The 18,479-nt window shown below is 25.7% G+C and overlaps 1 protein-coding gene across 2 annotated transcripts in view; it reads right to left on the bottom strand.

The window, feature by feature from the left end:
• Positions 1 to 14,231: 14,231 nt before the first annotated feature.
• LOC134833799 (uncharacterized PE-PGRS family protein PE_PGRS46) overlaps positions 14,232 to 18,479 on the bottom strand; it is a 60,777-nt gene continuing 56,529 nt past the window's right edge. For both annotated transcript variants that reach the window (XM_063848252.1, XM_063848253.1), the window contains one exon: positions 14,232 to 15,386. In XM_063848252.1, the coding sequence (XP_063704322.1) occupies positions 14,710 to 15,386 (677 nt within the window). In that variant the 3' untranslated portion in view covers positions 14,232 to 14,709. The remainder of the gene's footprint in view (positions 15,387 to 18,479) is intronic.

The raw sequence follows: 18,479 nt of genomic DNA, 5'->3' as shown, positions 1-18,479 counted from the left end.
ATTTTCACGTTTCTATGTGTTTTGAGAAATTTTAGCTGAATATGTCACTTTTGCTGATCTGTATAATCTAAGGTTGAACATTGAATCCCATTGAACCAAAGACCCTGATGGAAGATTTTTGTTGATCTCTTAAGGACTTTATAGATGAAGCATTGGGTAAGTAAATGTTTTCTCTTTGCACTTAGAGGTTTAGAGTTATTCACTAATTGCTTTCAAAATCATCAAGTTAGATTAACCTTCATTGATTTGACTTCATGGATAGTATTGAAACTCTTCAGTTCTCATGACACTTGTTGAATTTGCTTTAACGATGAAGAATCTTCAGAATATATTCTATGATTTTGTCTTGGATTAGAGAAGTAAAAAGTTTTAAAAGTGCTTAACAGAAGGATCAGAAAATCGAAATTGTCATCATGAAAGCGAGTCGCGTTTTTCGAAAAATCAACGAACATTCACAAAAAGTTCAAATAGAATTTCAGCCGAACAAAGCTCCAAAACACATGGCTACGGCAGATGCAAAGAAGAAGAGAATTATATAGGCTTACGGAAGACGAACAGCGAAAGCGACAAGAGCCGAGGCGAAGACTGAGGTCCTTTCAAAATCATGCTGCTGACCTTGGACCAATTAATTAATTAATTTAAACCTTAAATTGAAACCCTGAAATTAATTGATAAAAAATTGTGTAGTTTTAAGACGAAAAATTTTAATAAAAGCAAAGAAGAAGGAGAGAGAGCAAAGAGTTTAACCAGAGCAGAAAGAAATTGGATGAAGCTCAAAGCTTCAAGTTCAAAACAAAGCACATTGATATCCGATATAGTTTCTTGAAGAACGTTGCAGTTGGAAAAGTCAAAACAGAGCAACTAGAAGGTTGAATAAAAAATTCTTGAGACTTTTGATTCAAAATGTTATGAGCTTTAAAGAAACCCATGAATATAACCTTGGTTACAATACTGTACCTGAACAAAAAAGAAGATATTCCAGAATTACAGAGCTCTCAGAATCTTGACGCAGGGAAATAGAGAAAGCAGTGTTCGTCTAATGTTACAACAAACCAATCTGTTAAGTGTATGGCAACGTATATCGTTTAATGTGTTAGTGTTAATTTTTGAAGCGACAACAAATCTACTCCCTAATTATTTGTCTATAAATATTGAGAAAGACCTGTACAAGAAATTTCATACAGTGAACAACAATCAAGCCTGAAGTACTCCAAAAAACCTAAATTTAAAACTTTAGATCGAACTTCAGTGTTTCTTTGCATTTTCAGTGCATTTGGGTATATTCAAGTACCTCTTTGACATACCCAATCTCACTGAAATGCATAGAAACACTGAAGTTCGTTATGAAATTTTAAATTGAGTTTTTTTTTTGACTACTTTACGCTTAACTAACACAAAACCATCAAAAAATCTCATGCCATTTATTTTTCGATGAAATGCTGAAATCGGGTGATGTTGGGCGTAAGATGGATCTAAAATCATCAACTACAAAGGATCAATAAAATTTATACATTCCATTGAAAGAACTTCAAAGAATCATTAAAACGGGATAAAAAATAAACCTTGAAAAAACAAAAACTTGTTTTAGTGCTTAAAAGATTTAAGCGAAGCCTCTGAAGTTCAGAATGAACTTAATCCAATCACGATAAAAAATCTCAAAAAGTTACAAAACCTTGTTACGATAACAAACGATTTCTAAAGTAACAATGCAATAATAAATAATAATCCTCACCATCCAATTAAAAGTCCACAAAGTTTGATATATTGTTAGTTGGTTATTAATGCATTGATAGAAAACAAAGTTTCCAAGAAATTATGTGATAAATTCGATTCAAAAGGAAAGAAAAATAAAAAAGTTATTTCTACTAAAAGTTAGCCCTGCAGCAAGACATCAAATCAATCAACGAAGCAAACCAAAGCTGGAATGGAAAGTTGATTGTTTCTCTTTTCTGATTTTTTTTTCTTATTAAATTGTAACAATCAACTTTATCAAAAGACAAAAAAAAAAGTTAAATGGAAAAAGGAAAACTCACCGATATCTGTACAAAGTATCCACAAACTAGATTTGGTGAATTTCGTAATAAAATCACTATCGTCACCTCGAGGCTTGTAATAAACAGTTTCATTTAGATATGATTTTGATAGTCGTTCCTCGGTGAACAGCCATTGTGGTCCCGCTAATGCAGCAACTATTATTGCTATTGATAAGCTGATTATTTATGTGGAAGTCGTCGTCGTTGTAGTTGTGTTCGCGGCACGATGATGATGATGAAAAATAAATATAAGAAGAATAAGATTAGAGTAATAGCATTACATTTTTCTACGTTGTTGTTGTTGATGTAACAGAGTCAAATTTTCGTGCAAGACTTGACTCTTGCATTTCGGATGTTTATGCTTTATGCCCAAGGCGAAGTTGACTTCAAAGTGAATCTTTGTAACTTTTCATTTCGCATGTTTGACGACTTTTCAATAAAAGTCCTTCTTGGAACTTAAGTAATGAAACCAATCCATTTTCCGGCGAAAATTTGATATTTTCAGAGGAAAACGTGATGTAATTAATTCTAATTTACTCACGTCTCATGTCATAGTCGGTCAAAAATGTTCATAGCAACCACTTTAAAGTTTTGCCTCTATATGGATAAAAGTCTGCCGGTTGTCATAGAGAGATAAGGATACTACTGTCACTACTCTTCTCATATGAAGCCTGGATTGGCAACAATTGAAACGACAACAAGCCTTTTTGGAGGAAAACGAACAAAAATATGTCAGAAATAACAGTTATTATTTGTCTTTTACTTTAAAAGTATCTGTCATCGTACGACGTAGTTTTTTTTGTTGCTATTTAAAATAAATAGAAATATTTGAGACTTTTGTTCGGTGAGATATAAAATTGTACTGAATAAACATCATTTGGTTGGGATTTGACGATTTTACCGAGAATTTTTTAAACAAAGCTGAAATTGTAACTTTTTGCGTTAAAAAGTGCAATTTTATAAGCAGCTTAAAGTGCACTAAAAGAAAAGAACTTTTTTTTGATAAAAATATAAAGCTTTTTCTTTGGTTCATTTGAAAGAGAGAAAGAACTTTTTTTTTGGGTAATTAAGTAAAACTTTTTGTATTTAAGAAGAAGAAATGGCTGAAAATTAGACTTTAACTTAAAAAAAAGTGAAAGTAATGTAAACTTGAAAAGAACACTTGAAAGTTACGAAGACAAATTTAAACTTTTAAAAAAGTTGATAAGATTTCAAAAAAATTTGGAAAAGGTGACTTTTATCAAAAATAAAAAAATAATTTTTGATTTAAAAAAAAATATTTTGTGTACCTTGTATAAAGTGATCAAAATAAAAAAAATAATAAATCAAAAATAAATAAAAATAAAAAAAATAAATAAAAAAAATTAAAAAAAAAAAAAAAAATTAAAATTAAATAAAATTATTAAATAAAATAAACCAAAAATAAAATTAAAAAAATAAATAAAAAAAAAAAATTAAAAAAAATAAATTAAAAAATAAAAAAATAAAAATAAAAAAATAAAAATAAATAAAAAAAAATAAAAAAAATAAATTAAAAAATAATTTTTAAATAAAATAACAATTTTTCTTTGTGTGCCTTGTATAAACTGATCAAAAAAAAAAAAAATAAATCAAAAAAATTAAAAAATTAAAAAAAAAATAAAAAAAATAAATTTTTCCCAAAAGTTAAAAAAAAATAAATAAAAAATAAAAAAAAATTAAATTAAATAAAAATTAAATAAAAAATAAATAAAAAATAAAAAAAAAAATAAAAAAAAAAAAATAAATAAATTAAAAAAAAAAAAAATAAATAAAAAATTAAAAAAAAAAAAAAATAATAAAAAAAAAATAAAAAAAATAAAAAATTTAACAAAAAAATGACCCTTTAAAACAAAAATAAAAAAAATTTTTCAGCATCAATTTTTTTTTACAATTTTCAATTTAATGAGGTTATTTTTTTTTATAAAAAAAACTTTTAAACCTCATTTATTATAGTTTTTCCGTATGAAAAAAAATCCCTTGATTTATTTATATTTTTTTCAATGATCTTTTGTCAAAGAAAGTCTATCAAAAATCTAAATGTATATCCTTTCTTGTTTCATTTCCTTGACATACGAATATTTTCATGTTTAAATTTACTTTTCATTCATAGAACAATATACTTTCAAGTATTTTAACATACAAAGAGACAAAACCAAAATAACGAAATCTCTTTGGTTTTTTTTTCATATGTTTTACTGCACAAGATGCAGTTATTTAAATAAAAATAAAAAAATGCTAATTTAAATTTTAGTTTTTTTTTTAAATTAAAATTCCTTCAAAAAGTTTGATGAGTATCCAGTGATGAGTTTTTTTTTCGTTCTAATTAAAAGTTTCACATAATATGAGTAAATTATTATCTTTTTTTTTGAGGAAAAAATTATTATCCATATTTTTTTTTTAATCTCTTTGACCGTTAAATTAAATAAAATTCGCAACTTTTTAGTTTGACTCAAATTAAAAAAAAAAAATAATTGATGCGCATATCGAGTATCTCTCTCGCATACACACAATGTAACAATGTAGACACATTACCTCGCAGCAACAGGTGTGATCCAAACTAAATAATTATTTTCCATTTGTGCTTTCGAATTGATACATTTTCTCGTCATCATCATCGTCGTCGTCGCTGTCGTTGGCGGTATCGTAATGACATGTTCCTGATTGAAGTCGTTCGTCAAACTTTGCGATGCATAAACGCTCTTTTTGTTGCACGACGGATGCTGTTGATGCGTAAAGTCGTCTTTATTATTCAAATTAACGTCACTTTTTCGCTTCCACACGACTCCGTCGTCGTCCAAGTTGACACTCAAGTAGCTGCGACGCAAGTGCCCGTTCGCCATGGTCTTTGTCGTGGTGGTGGTTGTTGTGCCGTTAATTGACGACGTCGACGACGACGTGATGTTGGAAATTTTAATTGTGGGCTGAATGTCGCGCGCGAACCCCTCGTCACACTCCAAAATGTTCGCAGACGAATTGGCACGCGAAAAATTCGCACGAATTCCGTTATTACACGAATCCATTTTTTATTTGCATTTAAATTTTGTGCAATTCATTAATTATTTAATCATGTCCATTGTTAATTTTTGTGCGTTTTCAACAAATTTTCTCTAACATGAATTAATTATTTTTATTTAATTTTGCAAATTTTTGGTCACTAATTCACTTTTTTTGTGTATTTTTCGCACAGAACGAACGAAAAATCATGAAAACTCGAAAAACGGACAGAGAGAAAGTATTTTGCGTCCTGGCACGACGAAAGTTAATCATCAACTGACAACTGAGTGATAATTTTGAAATGATAAAGCACACAGTACACGACGCACAGCCCGTACGACGACGACGGTACATGCGTATGGGAGATAAACAGGTGTGCGCGCCCTACACCGAGAAAAGGCATAAATTGTGCATGAGAAACGACGACAAGCAGGAACACCTTACTTCTGGCTCGAAATGACTCCGTACGTTGCACATTTTATTCATCTCGTTGCACGCCTTTCAAAACAAATGGAAAATGACAAATGTTCTTCTTGACAATTTATATTTATAAATAAATATAAAATATTTTCTCCGAACGAACGAAGGTTTTTATCGAAAATTTTTTGTTCTGTGTGTTTGGGACTCATTTTTCATGCGAAAACTTCAGATGCATAAACTTCCGAAGAAGAGAGAACAACTTTTATTGTCAAATGGGTGATCATGTGAAGCAAATTTGATGTTGGATTTTTCGTTTGGATGAAGCACTCGTTCGTTCGTCAGTGGTTTGCACGAATATGTTGATGTCATTTTAATCTATTTCGGAATTTTTCGTTTAAATGTGTACATTTTTGTGCATGGACTTCAATGAAAAAGCATTTTTGAGTGATTTGACGTCTTTTTTGCGTTTCTTTGAAAGTAAAATGTTTTTTTTACGTTGAAAAATCTTATTAATTTTTTTTAAATGCTTTAAAATTGTTTTTATTAAAGGAAAATTTAAAGGAATTTTAAAAATTTAAAAATTTTTAAAAATTAAAAAAAAAAATAATTTTTTCTCATTTTTTTATTTTTTAAATTATTTTTTGCATTGAACTTTATAATTATTTAATATAAATATTTAGTATAAAAAAAAATAAAATTTTTATTTAAAAAAATATTTAAAAATTAATGAATTTGATAAATTTATGACATTTTTGGTTAAGAAAAATTAATTAATTAATTATTTTTTTTTATTAATTAATATTTTTTTTTAAATTAAAAATTTATTCTAAAAAACAAAAAAAAAATATAAAATTTTTTTTAAAACAAAATTAAAATCTTTAATTAAAAGATATGGAAAAATTCGTACAAAAATTAAAAAATTAAATTAAAAATAAATTCAATGAATTTAATCAATTAAAATAATAGAAAAATATATTTTAACATTTTTTGTATTCAATAAATCTCAGATCAGAATTTTCATATTTAAATGAGAGTTATTTATTGACAGATATTTATTGACAGAATTTTTATTTAATTTTTAAAAATTAATTTTTTTAATTTATTTTTATTTTAATTAAAAAAATTTCAAATCATTAAAATTTAAATTTCTCAATTTTTTTTTGTAACTTTTATAATTTAAAATAATTAAAAATTTTTAAATGCTATTTTAATGATAAAATTTTAACATATTTAATAAAATAAAAATAATTTATAAAATTTTTTCATAAAATAAAAATTTAATTAGTTTATTTAGATGGAATTTAATTCAATAATTTTTATTAAAAAAAAATTAAATTAAATTAATTTTAAATTAAATAAAATTTGTGTTAAATTTAAAATTTATAAATTCCAAATTTATTTCGAACTTTTTGTCCCAAAAATTCAAAAACTTTTTTACAAAATATTTGAGATTTTTAGATTGATAATTTTTATTATTTTTTCAAGATAAAAATTTAAATAAAAAATTTTCGTAAAAAAAACTGTCAAAAAATTTTGAAAAATAATTTTTTTGAAAAAATTTTTAAAGAAAAAAATTGATGTTAAAATATTTTTTTAAAAATTTAAATTAATTGAAAAAAAAAAATTTAAATTTATTTTTGAAATTTTTTTTTTTTTTAACATTGGATTTTCGACTTTTGAAATGGGGCATGGGACAAAAGTTCAAAATCAATTTTAAGCGGCTTTTTTAAAAAAAATTTTTTCATTTATTTTGCTATTTTTTTAAATTTTTAACGCATTAAACTTTATTTTATTGAATATTTATTTAAAAAATCAGATTCGTGTAAAACTGCAAAAAAATTATTTTTTGTAAATTAATACCTTCCATCAGTTTTGAATTTTGTACAAAGCTTAAATTGAGCTTCAAGCCTTTAATTTGTCGATAAATTTTCGATTTTACCAGATTTGGACATACAATGGTAATTAAAACGCGGATAATAATACTTTTCATGTTAACGAATTTTTTCCTTGTCATAAAATAAATTTTAATACTTTTTGTTAAAATTATGTAAAATACCAGACAACTCCACAAAAAAGTAAAAACCGAGCATTGATGTCAATTACTGCTAATTTTCGGCAACAAAGCATAACACTATTAAATCATTACGTATATTTCGTCATAAATTGCAAAATAGCATCTGTTGTCACTCTATTAGCAGCACCGCACTAAACAATGCGTTTACGAGTGAATAACACACAGAAAGAGAGAGACACGGAGGAGAGAAAATGGAACGACGACAAAGGTGTTGTGCAAGGGAAAGGTGCTTTTGATATATGTGACAAATGTATGTCGTTCATTCATGAGTCGGTGAGCACTTTGCGCATGCCACGATGCTAATTTCTCCTACAAAGCCGTCTTTCATCTTCTTCCTCTTTTGTTGATGCCCGTTCATCCCTCTCACAACGTTTTATGTGGCGTACAATTGAGCATAATAATGAAATAATAAGAGCAGTCAAACATGTTGTTTACGTCGTTGTTCTGCTTGTCGACTGTTTTTTCGCATGCAAAGTGCAATTGAGATGAACATGCAGAAAAAAAGTGAATCAAAAAACATTTTTTTTTGCATTTCCTCAGCAAAAAAAATGACGACGAGAGGAGAAAAAGAAGAGAGCGAGGAAAATTTGTGGTTATTTTCATCATTTTACCCGCAAAAATGTCCGGTAAATGTACAAATTATTATCATTTTTGCAATTTGTGAAAGATTTTCCCGACATAAATTTTCAACTGGCGAGCAAAATGACATGACTCGTTCGTTCGGTTGCCGGTTTGTTGACCAAAATGGTAATTCAAGTGTTAAAATATTTTGAGGTGTGAATACGACGAGCGTTCTCGTGTGTTTATAATTTATTATTTGCATGAATGGCTTTTTTGTGAATTGCCAAAGGCATCACGAGCTTAGAGAGGAGAGCAAAACGTATTTATATCCTATTTCGTATCCGCTTGTTGGTCACTTCTGTTCATATATATGGATGAGGTAAAAATGAGGCAAATAATGTCGGTATTTTCTTTTGCTTTTATGATCAACAGTTTATTCAATTTCATGACAGGTCAATAAGTAGCGGAATGTGGGTCAAGTACCTGCTGTTTGTTTCTGTGGGAAACAAAGGGAGATGAAAAAAAATGAATTAAAATTGTTTGATTGTTCTTTCATACAAAAAGGGATCGAAAGGAGCTTCAATTACTTCATCACGATAATTGATGTGAGGTAAGTTTAGTTTTTTTTATTTATTTTTTTATGTTTAATACGTTTTTATTTAAAATTAATTTATGGCATTATCGAACGAGAAAATAGAAAAAATTTTGAAAGATGGTGTTTTTTTAGTTAAGGCGAGTTTTATACCAAATTTATAACAATAATTAATTAACTTAGTTAGGTCGATGCATACATCAAAAAATATTAATTTTAGACTGAATATTTTAAAATTTTGATTCCAATTTATATTTTCATATAATCAAATTTTAAATTTACAATTTTAGTGTAAAAAAAATTGTAAGTTAATTACAACAAAAAATTGTTGAAAAAATATTAAAAGCGTCAAAACTTTTCTAATTGTGTTCTTTTAACTTCAAAATAAGCCTTTTCCTAATTTATTCTTTTTTTCGTTTCATTTGAATTTAATCGGCTTTTTTCTCTTAGCTTTATCTACATTACGGTAATCTCATTAATTATTTACTAAATAACATTTTTAATAAAAAATCTTATTAAAAAAAAAATTAAAATTAAATTAAATTCAAATTTATTTTAATTTTAAATTTGCATAAATATTTTTTATTTATTAAATTAAACTTGATATAAATTTTAAAAATTTATTAAAATTAAAAAAAAATTACATTGTAATTTTTTAAAAAATGAAAAAAAAGAAAAATATTTAGTTTGAATAATTCTAAAAATTAAAAAACCTGAAACTTCTGAGATTTAAAAATAGTTTTGATTGCCTTTTTAAAGTTTTTTATATACAGCAAAGGTTTAAAAAGATATATTTACCTGATTAGGACCCATATCAACTACTATCAGTATTTTTGAACAAAAAGGACGAAATTGAAACATTACAAAAAATACAGAATAGAGCATTACGAATTTTGACTCAGAAAAACAGATACATCAGGATAAGTGACATATTGGAGCAAACAGAACTACTCAGTATATGGCAATGAACATGTTTCAACTTTTTTAACGTTTTGCCAAAAGTTTTACAAAAGGAAATATTAATTTTAAAGACTAAAATGAACTGTTGATTTTCAAACAAGAGTAATTAAAAAACTTTTTTGAAATCATATAAAACTATTAAAAATGATAAATTAGAGCCCTCTGACAAATTTCAATCCATTTTGACAAGGTTTGACACATCTTGATTTAGTTTTTAAAACAAAACTATGTCAAAGAAAAAATTTTTTTTCAGTTTCAATTTTTTGGCAGTTTTGAGTTATAAAATGATTAAAAATGATTTAGAGCCCTCTGACAAATTTCAATCCATTTGGAGCAAGATTTGACAAAAATAGCTTTGACACAGTTTTTGACACAGTTTTTTTTGCTCTTGATTTAGTTTTTAAAACAAAACTATGTCAAAGAAAAAATTTTTTTTCAGTTTCAATTTTTTGGCAGTTTTGAGTTATAAAATGATTAAAAATGATAAATTAGAGCCCTCTGACAAATTTCAATCTATTTGGAGCAAGATTTGACTAAATTAGGTTTGACACAGTTTTTGACACAGTTTTTTTTGCTCTTGATTTAGTTTTTAAAACAAAACTATGTCAAAGAAAAAATTTTTTTTCAGTTTCAATTTTTTGGCAGTTTTGAGTTATAAAATGATTAAAAATGATAAATTAGAGCCCTCTGACAAATTTCAATCCATTTGGAGCAAGATTTGACAAAATTAGCTTTGACACAGTTTTTTTTGCTCTTGATTTAGTTTTTAAAACAAAACTATGTCAAAGAAAAAATTTTTTTTCAGTTTCAATTTTTTGGCAGTTTTGAGTTATAAAATGATTAAAAATGATAAATTAGAGCCCTCTGACAAATTTCAATCCATTTGGAGCAAGATTTGATAAAATTAGGTTTGACACAGTTTTTGACACAGTTTTTTTTGCTCTTGATTTAGTTTTTAAAACAAAACTATGTCAAAGAAAAAATTTTTTTTCAGTTTCAATTTTTTGGCAGTTTTGAGTTATAAAATGATTAAAAATGATAAATTAGAGCCCTCTGACAAATTTCAATCCATTTGGAGCAAGATTTGATAAAATTAGCTTTGACACAGTTTTTTTTGCTCTTGATTTAGTTTTTAAAACAAAACTATGTCAAAGAAAAAATTTTTTTTCAGTTTCAATTTTTTGGCAGTTTTGAGTTATAAAATGATTAAAAATGATAAATTAGAGCCCTCTGACAAATTTCAATCCATTTGGAGCAAGATTTGACAAAAATAAAATTAGCTTTGACACAGTTTTTTTTGCTCTTGATTTAGTTTTTAAAACAAAACTATGTCAAAGAAAAAATTTTTTTTCAGTTTCAATTTTTTGGCATTTTTGAGTTAAAAAATGATTAAAAATGATAAATTAGAGCCCTCTGACAAATTTCAATCCATTTGGAGCAAGATTTGATAAAATTAGCTTTGACACAGTTTTTTTTGCTCTTGATTTAGTTTTTAAAACAAAACTATGTCAAAGAAAAAATTTTTTTTCAGTTTCAATTTTTTGGCAGTTTTGAGTTAAAAAATGATTAAAAATGATAAATTAGAGCCCTCTGACAAATTTCAATCCATTTGGAGCAAGATTTGACAAAAATTGCTTTGACACAGTTTTTGACACAGTTTTTTTTGCTCTTGATTTAGTTTTTAAAACAAAACTATGTCAAAGAAAAAATTTTTTTTCAGTTTCAATTTTTTGGCAGTTTTGAGTTATAAAATGATTAAAAATGATAAATTAGAGCCCTCTGACAAATTTCAATCCATTTGGAGCAAGATTTGACAAAAATAGCTTTGACACAGTTTTTGACACAGTTTTTTTTGCTCTTGATTTAGTTTTTAAAACAAAACTATGTCAAAGAAAAAATTTTTTTTAGTTTCAATTTTTTGGCAGTTTTAAGTTATAAAATGATTAAAAATGATAAATTAGAGCCCTCTGACAAATTTCAATCCATTTGGAGCAATATTTGACAAAATAGCCACAGAATTTGACACAGATTTTTTTTGCTCATTTAATGTCAAAGAAAAAATTTTTTTTCAGTTTCAATTTTTTGGCAGTTTTGAGTTAAAAAATGATTAAAAATGATAAATTAGAGCCCTCTGACAAATTTCAATCCATTTGGAGCAAGATTTGACAAAAATTGCTTTGACACAGTTTTTGACACAGTTTTTTTTTTTTGCTCTTGATTTAGTTTTTAAAACAAAACTATGTCAAAGAAAAAATTTTTTTTCAGTTTCAATTTTTTGGCAGTTTTGAGTTATAAAATGATTAAAAATGATAAATTAGAGCCCTCTGACAAATTTCAATCCATTTGGAGCAAGATTTGTCAAAAATAGCTTTGACACAATTTTTTTGCTCTTGATTTAGTTTTTAAAACAAAACTATGTCAAAAAAAAAAATTTTATTCAGTTTCAATTTTTTGGCAGTTTTGAGTTATAAAATGATTAAAAATGATAAATTAGAGCCCTCTGACAAATTTCAATCCATTTGGAGCAAGATTTGACAAAAATAGCTTTGACACAGTTTTTGACACAGTTTTTTTTGCTCTTGATTTAGTTTTTAAAATAAACTTTGAGTTAAAAAATGATTAAAAATGATAAATTAGAGCCCTCTGACAAATTTCAATCCATTTGGAGCAAGATTTGACAAAAAAAGCTTTGACACAGTTTTTTTTTTTTTTCAGTTTCAATTTTTTGGCAGTTTTGAGTTATAAAATGATTAAAAATGATAAATTAGAGCCCTCTGACAAATTTCAATCCATTTGGAGCAAGATTTGACAAAATTAGCTTTGACACAGTTTTTTTTTTGCTCTTGATTTAGTTTTTAAAACAAAACTATGTCAAATTAAAAATTTTTTTTCAGTTTCAATTTTTTGGCAGTTTTAAGTTATAAAATGTTTAAAAATGATAAATTAGAGCCCTCTGACAAATTTCAATCCATTTGGAGCAAGATTTGACAAAATTAGCTTTGACACAGTTTTTTTTGCTCTTGATTTAGTTTTTAAAACAAAACTATGTCAAAGAAAAAATTTTTTTTCAGTTTCAATTTTTTGGCAGTTTTGAGTTATAAAATGATTAAAAATGATAAATTAGAGCCCTCTGACAAATTTCAATCCATTTGGAGCAAGATTTGACAAAATTGCTTTGACACAGTTTTTGACACAGTTTTTTTTGCTCTTGATTTAGTTTTTAAAACAAAACTATGTCAAAGAAAAAATTTTTTTTCAGTTTCAATTTTTTGGCAGTTTTGAGTTATAAAATGATTAAAAATGATAAATTAGAGCCCTCTGACAAATTTCAATCCATTTGGAGCAAGATTTGACAAAAATTAGCTTTGACACAGTTTTTGACACAGTTTTTTTTGCTCTTGATTTAGTTTTTAAAACAAAACTATGTCAAAGAAAAAATTTTTTTTCAGTTTCAATTTTTTGGCAGTTTTGAGTTAAAAAATGATTAAAAATGATAAATTAGAGCCCTCTGACAAATTTCAATCCATTTGGAGCAAGATTTGACAAAAATTGCTTTGACACAGTTTTTTTTGCTCTTGATTTAGTTTTCAAAACAAAACTATGTCAAAGAAAAAATTTTTTTTCAGTTTCAATTTTTTGGCAGTTTTGAGTTATAAAATTAGTTTTTAAAACAAAACTATGTCAAAGAAAAAATTTTTTTTCAGTTTCAAAAGTTATAAAATGATTACACAGTTTTTTTTGCTCTTGATTTAGTTTTTAAAACAAAACTATGTCAAAGAAAAAAATTTTTTTCAGTTTCAATTTTTTGGCATTTTTGAGTTATAAAATGATTAAAAATGATAAATTAGATCCTTCTGACAAATTTCAATCCATTTGGAGCAAGATTTGACAAAAATAGCTTTGACACAGTTTTTTTGCTCTTGATTTAGTTTTTAAAACAAAACTATGTCAAAGAAAAATTTTTTTTTCAGTTTCAATTTTTTGGCAGTTTTGAGTTAAAAAATGATTAAAAATGATAAATTAGAGCCTTTGATTTATTTTTAAACGTACTTTAATTTTAAGTATTAAAACTTTCTTACCGGTTATTTCCTTCATAGACTTTATTTATTTTCTAATTTTAAATATTTTTATTTAGTAAAGTAAAATTTATACTTACTCTAAAAGAGCTTAAAAAAAGAACCAAAGTAACATCAATCGATATTTTTATGCTTCTGAAATATTTTTCATTATTCCAAATGTAATATAATCCTTTCAAAGCAATTTTTTGTAATTTCTCTATAAATGCACCAATCGGCTTTCAACATTTTTTTTTGTTCAATAAATGCTATTAAAAACTAAAAATAGAACCAATTTTCAAACCCTTAAATGAAATATTTTTTTAATTGAAGCCAACATAGCGATGCTTTTAATTGCAGCTCAAATAAATTTTTTCCCTGATAAAAATGTTTAATTGTTCGTTTTACACCTACCTCGGATGTTTTTATTTTATTCATTAAACTTACAAAACATGTTGTCAACAAACAACGAGACAGAAAAAAAATAACAAAAAAAAACCTTTTTTTATTCATTATCAATTCATTATTTAAATGTTTTTGCTGCCAAACTTTATTTATTTTTGTAAATTTGCCATATCGACAAACAATTGCCAATGAAGCTGATAAAAAAATGTACATGGGATAGGGAAGCCGAGAATATTCAATTAAAAATAGACGTGCACTTTATTTGTGTCACGATTTTGTTGTTTATTTAAATGTTTTACTACAACTGGGTTTTTTTATTTGAATTTTTTTTTCGAGTTTGGGAGTGCAGAGCAAATAAAAATAAAAGGACTTTGCATGCATTGCAACAATAATAAAAATTTGTGTGTGTGAGATGGGAACGTAAATAAAGTAATAAAAAATTATATTTTAGAGAGCACTCAAAAATGGTGAATGAAATTCAATTAAACTTATGTATACACAGACAATTTTATGTCTGACCGAAAAAAAAACGCGGATGCTGTAATTTTATTATGCAACCATATTTTGGTGTTGTCTTATTGTATTTTTTGAGGCTCAATGTTGTCGATTTTGTGCTGAATTGCCAGCAGATGGATTTTCGTTGAATAATCCGAAACCGCTGCGACGTTGAGTATCTCCTCCTCCTCCTCCTCCGAAGAGTAAACTGCTCAATCCGCTAGAACCTCCCGATGACGAACCTCCGCCGCCTCCAAACAAACTTCCAAAGCCTCCTGAGCTTCCTCCGGAATTTCCGCCGCCTCCGAACAAGCTGCCAAAGCCACTGGAACCTCCTCCTCCTGAACCCCCAAATCTCGTTGATGTTCCTTGACCTCCATTTTGTCCTCCTCCGCCGACAATTTGATTGAAAATCGCATTTTTCACATAATTTCCAATCTCTTGCCCCAAACGATCTTGCAAGCTGTCAAAGAATCCGCCTCCAGGTCGTTTTGTCGTGCCAGGTCTATGCGAAGGACGATCACGACTTGGATCGTAACCAGGAGGAACATATCCGCCAAAGCCTCCATTGCCTCCATAACCTCCTGAATTGCCGCCATAACCTCCTGAGCCCCCGCCCCCGCCGCCGCTTGGATAAGAAGGATACGCGGGAGGTCTTGTCGGAGTTACGCGATCTCGATTGTCATAAGTTGGGAAAGCGGGAGCCGAAGGACGAGGAGTTGTTGCTCTCGGAGGCGCCGGAGTTTGAGGACGAGTCGTTACTATGCCATAGGGGTCTGCAAAAAGTTTTGATTGGAAAAGTTAAATGAAACGTCAAACGAAACGAAAAAAAAAATTGTTAGAGCAAAAAATCACAACAAACATTATTAAATTGGTCATGCACGACAAGGGATGACACATTTTTCAAAGAGGATTTACTACTATGTACATTTCTCATCTCTCTAAAGCAGTAAGTAATACTACGAGAGAGACTAATGACAGTCGCTTCTCGTTTTCCATCATCAATTCTCTCTAAATATTTTTATATTCTGCGCTGCAAAATTTTAAAATGAACTTCATCCCAGTTAATCCAAACCAAGCTTTGAATCGATATTTTCTACGATTTTTTTTTATTAAATAAAAATCTAATTTTTGAAACATAATCCGAACATTTCGTCTTCCCATTCCCCATTTATTTTTTTTTTTTGCAGAGAAAAATAAAAATCAGATCATATGTCAAGGCATGATGATGAAAATCCTTCCATTGTCTAAAAATTCGTTTTAAAATTCAACCATAATAAAATCATGCTTGATAAATTTGTTACAATATTTTGTGTGATTTGAAACAATAACTGGGCGATTAGTAAAGTACACCAACAATTTGTTACGATCCTTTTGTTAGTTCATTTTGCATGCAAAAAAGAAGAAGAAGAGAAAAAGTGAGTTAGTACTTTTATTAATTATTATTATTTATTTTATTTTATTAATATAATTAATTATTTAATAATTTTTAATGAATTTTATTCATCTATTTCTCAAATAATAAAATTTACAACTTTTTTGCTTTAACATATTTTTTTTGTAATTAATTAGATTTATTGTACAATTTTTCGTTATAGATGTTCGTTATTTACAACTGAATGAACGACAAAATATTGATTATTATCATCATCATCTTCATTGATTAATTAAGTTTTAATCTACTTTTATTTATTAATATAGGTTGATTTTGATTGATTATATTTTGTCTGTTCTAAAAAGTATTTTTTTAGCATTTTTTACGCAAGTAATTCTCCATAGTTTTTTTTTTTGATATTTATATTTACACAAGGAATATATAATAAGTACACTTGAATATATTTTTCTTTTAAATTTTATTCGTTATGATTTAATTTCCTGTTTTCGTTAATTTTTTTTTTGATTCGGCAAAATTTTTTTTATTTATTAAAATTTTATTTACAATTTTTTATTAATTAAAACCAAAAATTATTTTAAATTAAAAATTTTATTGGAAAATTACGGGTTTAAGTAAATTTGTTATTTTTTTATTATTTTGTTAGCATTGAAACAATTAACGAATTTATTTTTCCTTCACCTTTAGATAAGTTAAAATACAAGTTATAATATTTTATAAAATAAAATGAAAACTCTTTAAGATAACAAATTATTTACTATTTTCTTCAATTAAAATGAATTCTTGCAGCTATTTATTTTAAAGTGTTTGTTATTTATTTACAAGAAATAGTGATGGAATTAAATTCAAAAGGAAATGTTAAATTAATAAATACTGAAATTTACTGTTTGTATTATTTGTTATCATATTGTTAGTTTGTATTCGTTATTTTTAATCATATTAAAATACCTCAGAGTACATAGAATAATTTTGATGAAAATTTTCATATTTTAATTTTTTTGAACAATTATTCAAAGGCTTTAAAATTTTCTATTTTAAATTATTTGAAAAACATTAAAAATTTTTTAATAAATAAATTTAAAAAAATAAAATAAAAAAAATTATTAGGCTCATGAAAAAAAAAATTAAAAATTTAATTAAATTTGAATAATTAATTATTTATTTAAATTAAATTAAAATTTTTTCAATTTAAAATTATTATTTTTTTATTTTCATCATTTAAATTAAAATTTATTTAAATTAAAATTTTTACTTTTAAATGTAATTAATTAAAAAATTAATTTTTATTTTTTTGAATATTTCCTTAGAAAAAAATTTGAAAGAAAATTTAGAACAATTTGCGGTCTTAATTTTTTTTAAGTTAAATTATTTTTTTTTAAATTAAATGCTAGATTTTCATGCAAAATAAAAAATAATATTAAAAAAATTATTAATTATTTATAATTATTTATTTATTTAAATTAATTTAAAAATATATTTTTTTAAATAAAAAAATTAATTTAAGAAAATCATTTTTTTTATTTTGCATGAAAATATACTATTTAATTCAAAAAAAATTAAGACAGCAAATTGTCCTAATTTTTTTATTTAAAAAAAATTCAAATATAAATATAAATATAAAATAAATAAATATTTTTTAAAAAATAATTATTTTCATAATTTTTTTAATTTTTACTTTTAAATGTAATAAAATAAACAAATTTTATTTTTTTTTGCAAAATAAAAAAAATATTTTTTTTTTAATTAATGTTTTTTATTTAAAAAAAATAAATAAATATGAATTAAAAAAATAAATAAATATTTAATTAAATAAATAAAAAAAAATAAAATTTTAATTCAAAATTAATTTAAAAACACAAGAAAATTAAAATCAAAATTATTCTATGACTTTCATTATTATTTTTTTATTTTTAGGAAGTCATTTGTATTTTTTTTAAGTAAGTACATCAAGCTTTAGAAATTCTAAATTTCCCCCATAAACTTCTGAAGTTTATTTTTTTTATTATTGGCAGTTCTTATTTTTTTTTTTAATAAAAAAAAACAATTTCTGCAATTTTTTGTCTGTTTTTAGTGTAGCAGCTCTACGATGGTCTCTATTAATTTCTAAACATTTATTGGAAATTTTATTAGAAGGAAATACACAACCAATTATGATTTTTTTTCGAAAAAACCTTTTAACTACAATTACATTTGAGTCAATTCACATGATAATTGTAATTTATGAAGAAGATAAGAAGGAAGGTGTTAAAAGTTTATCACTAACGGATCTCTTCATTTATCATTTTTGCCGCTACTTACGTGTGTTTGTATGTACAAAGGACGGTCTTTCTTGCGGTTTTGTTTGAAAATAAATTCATCATTTATTCACTACAGCGCAAATTAATTACAGGTGTCTTGTTGATTGTATCAATTATTTAGCGCAAAGTTTGCCGTTTAACAGTCGCGTCAAGTTTCAGGTAAGAAGGAAAAAACTCGT

Source organism: Culicoides brevitarsis, chromosome 3 (genome assembly GCF_036172545.1).
Source record: "Culicoides brevitarsis isolate CSIRO-B50_1 chromosome 3, AGI_CSIRO_Cbre_v1, whole genome shotgun sequence".
NCBI classification, from domain to species: domain Eukaryota; kingdom Metazoa; phylum Arthropoda; class Insecta; order Diptera; family Ceratopogonidae; genus Culicoides; species Culicoides brevitarsis.
This window is presented reverse-complemented; position numbering and strand designations above follow the sequence as displayed.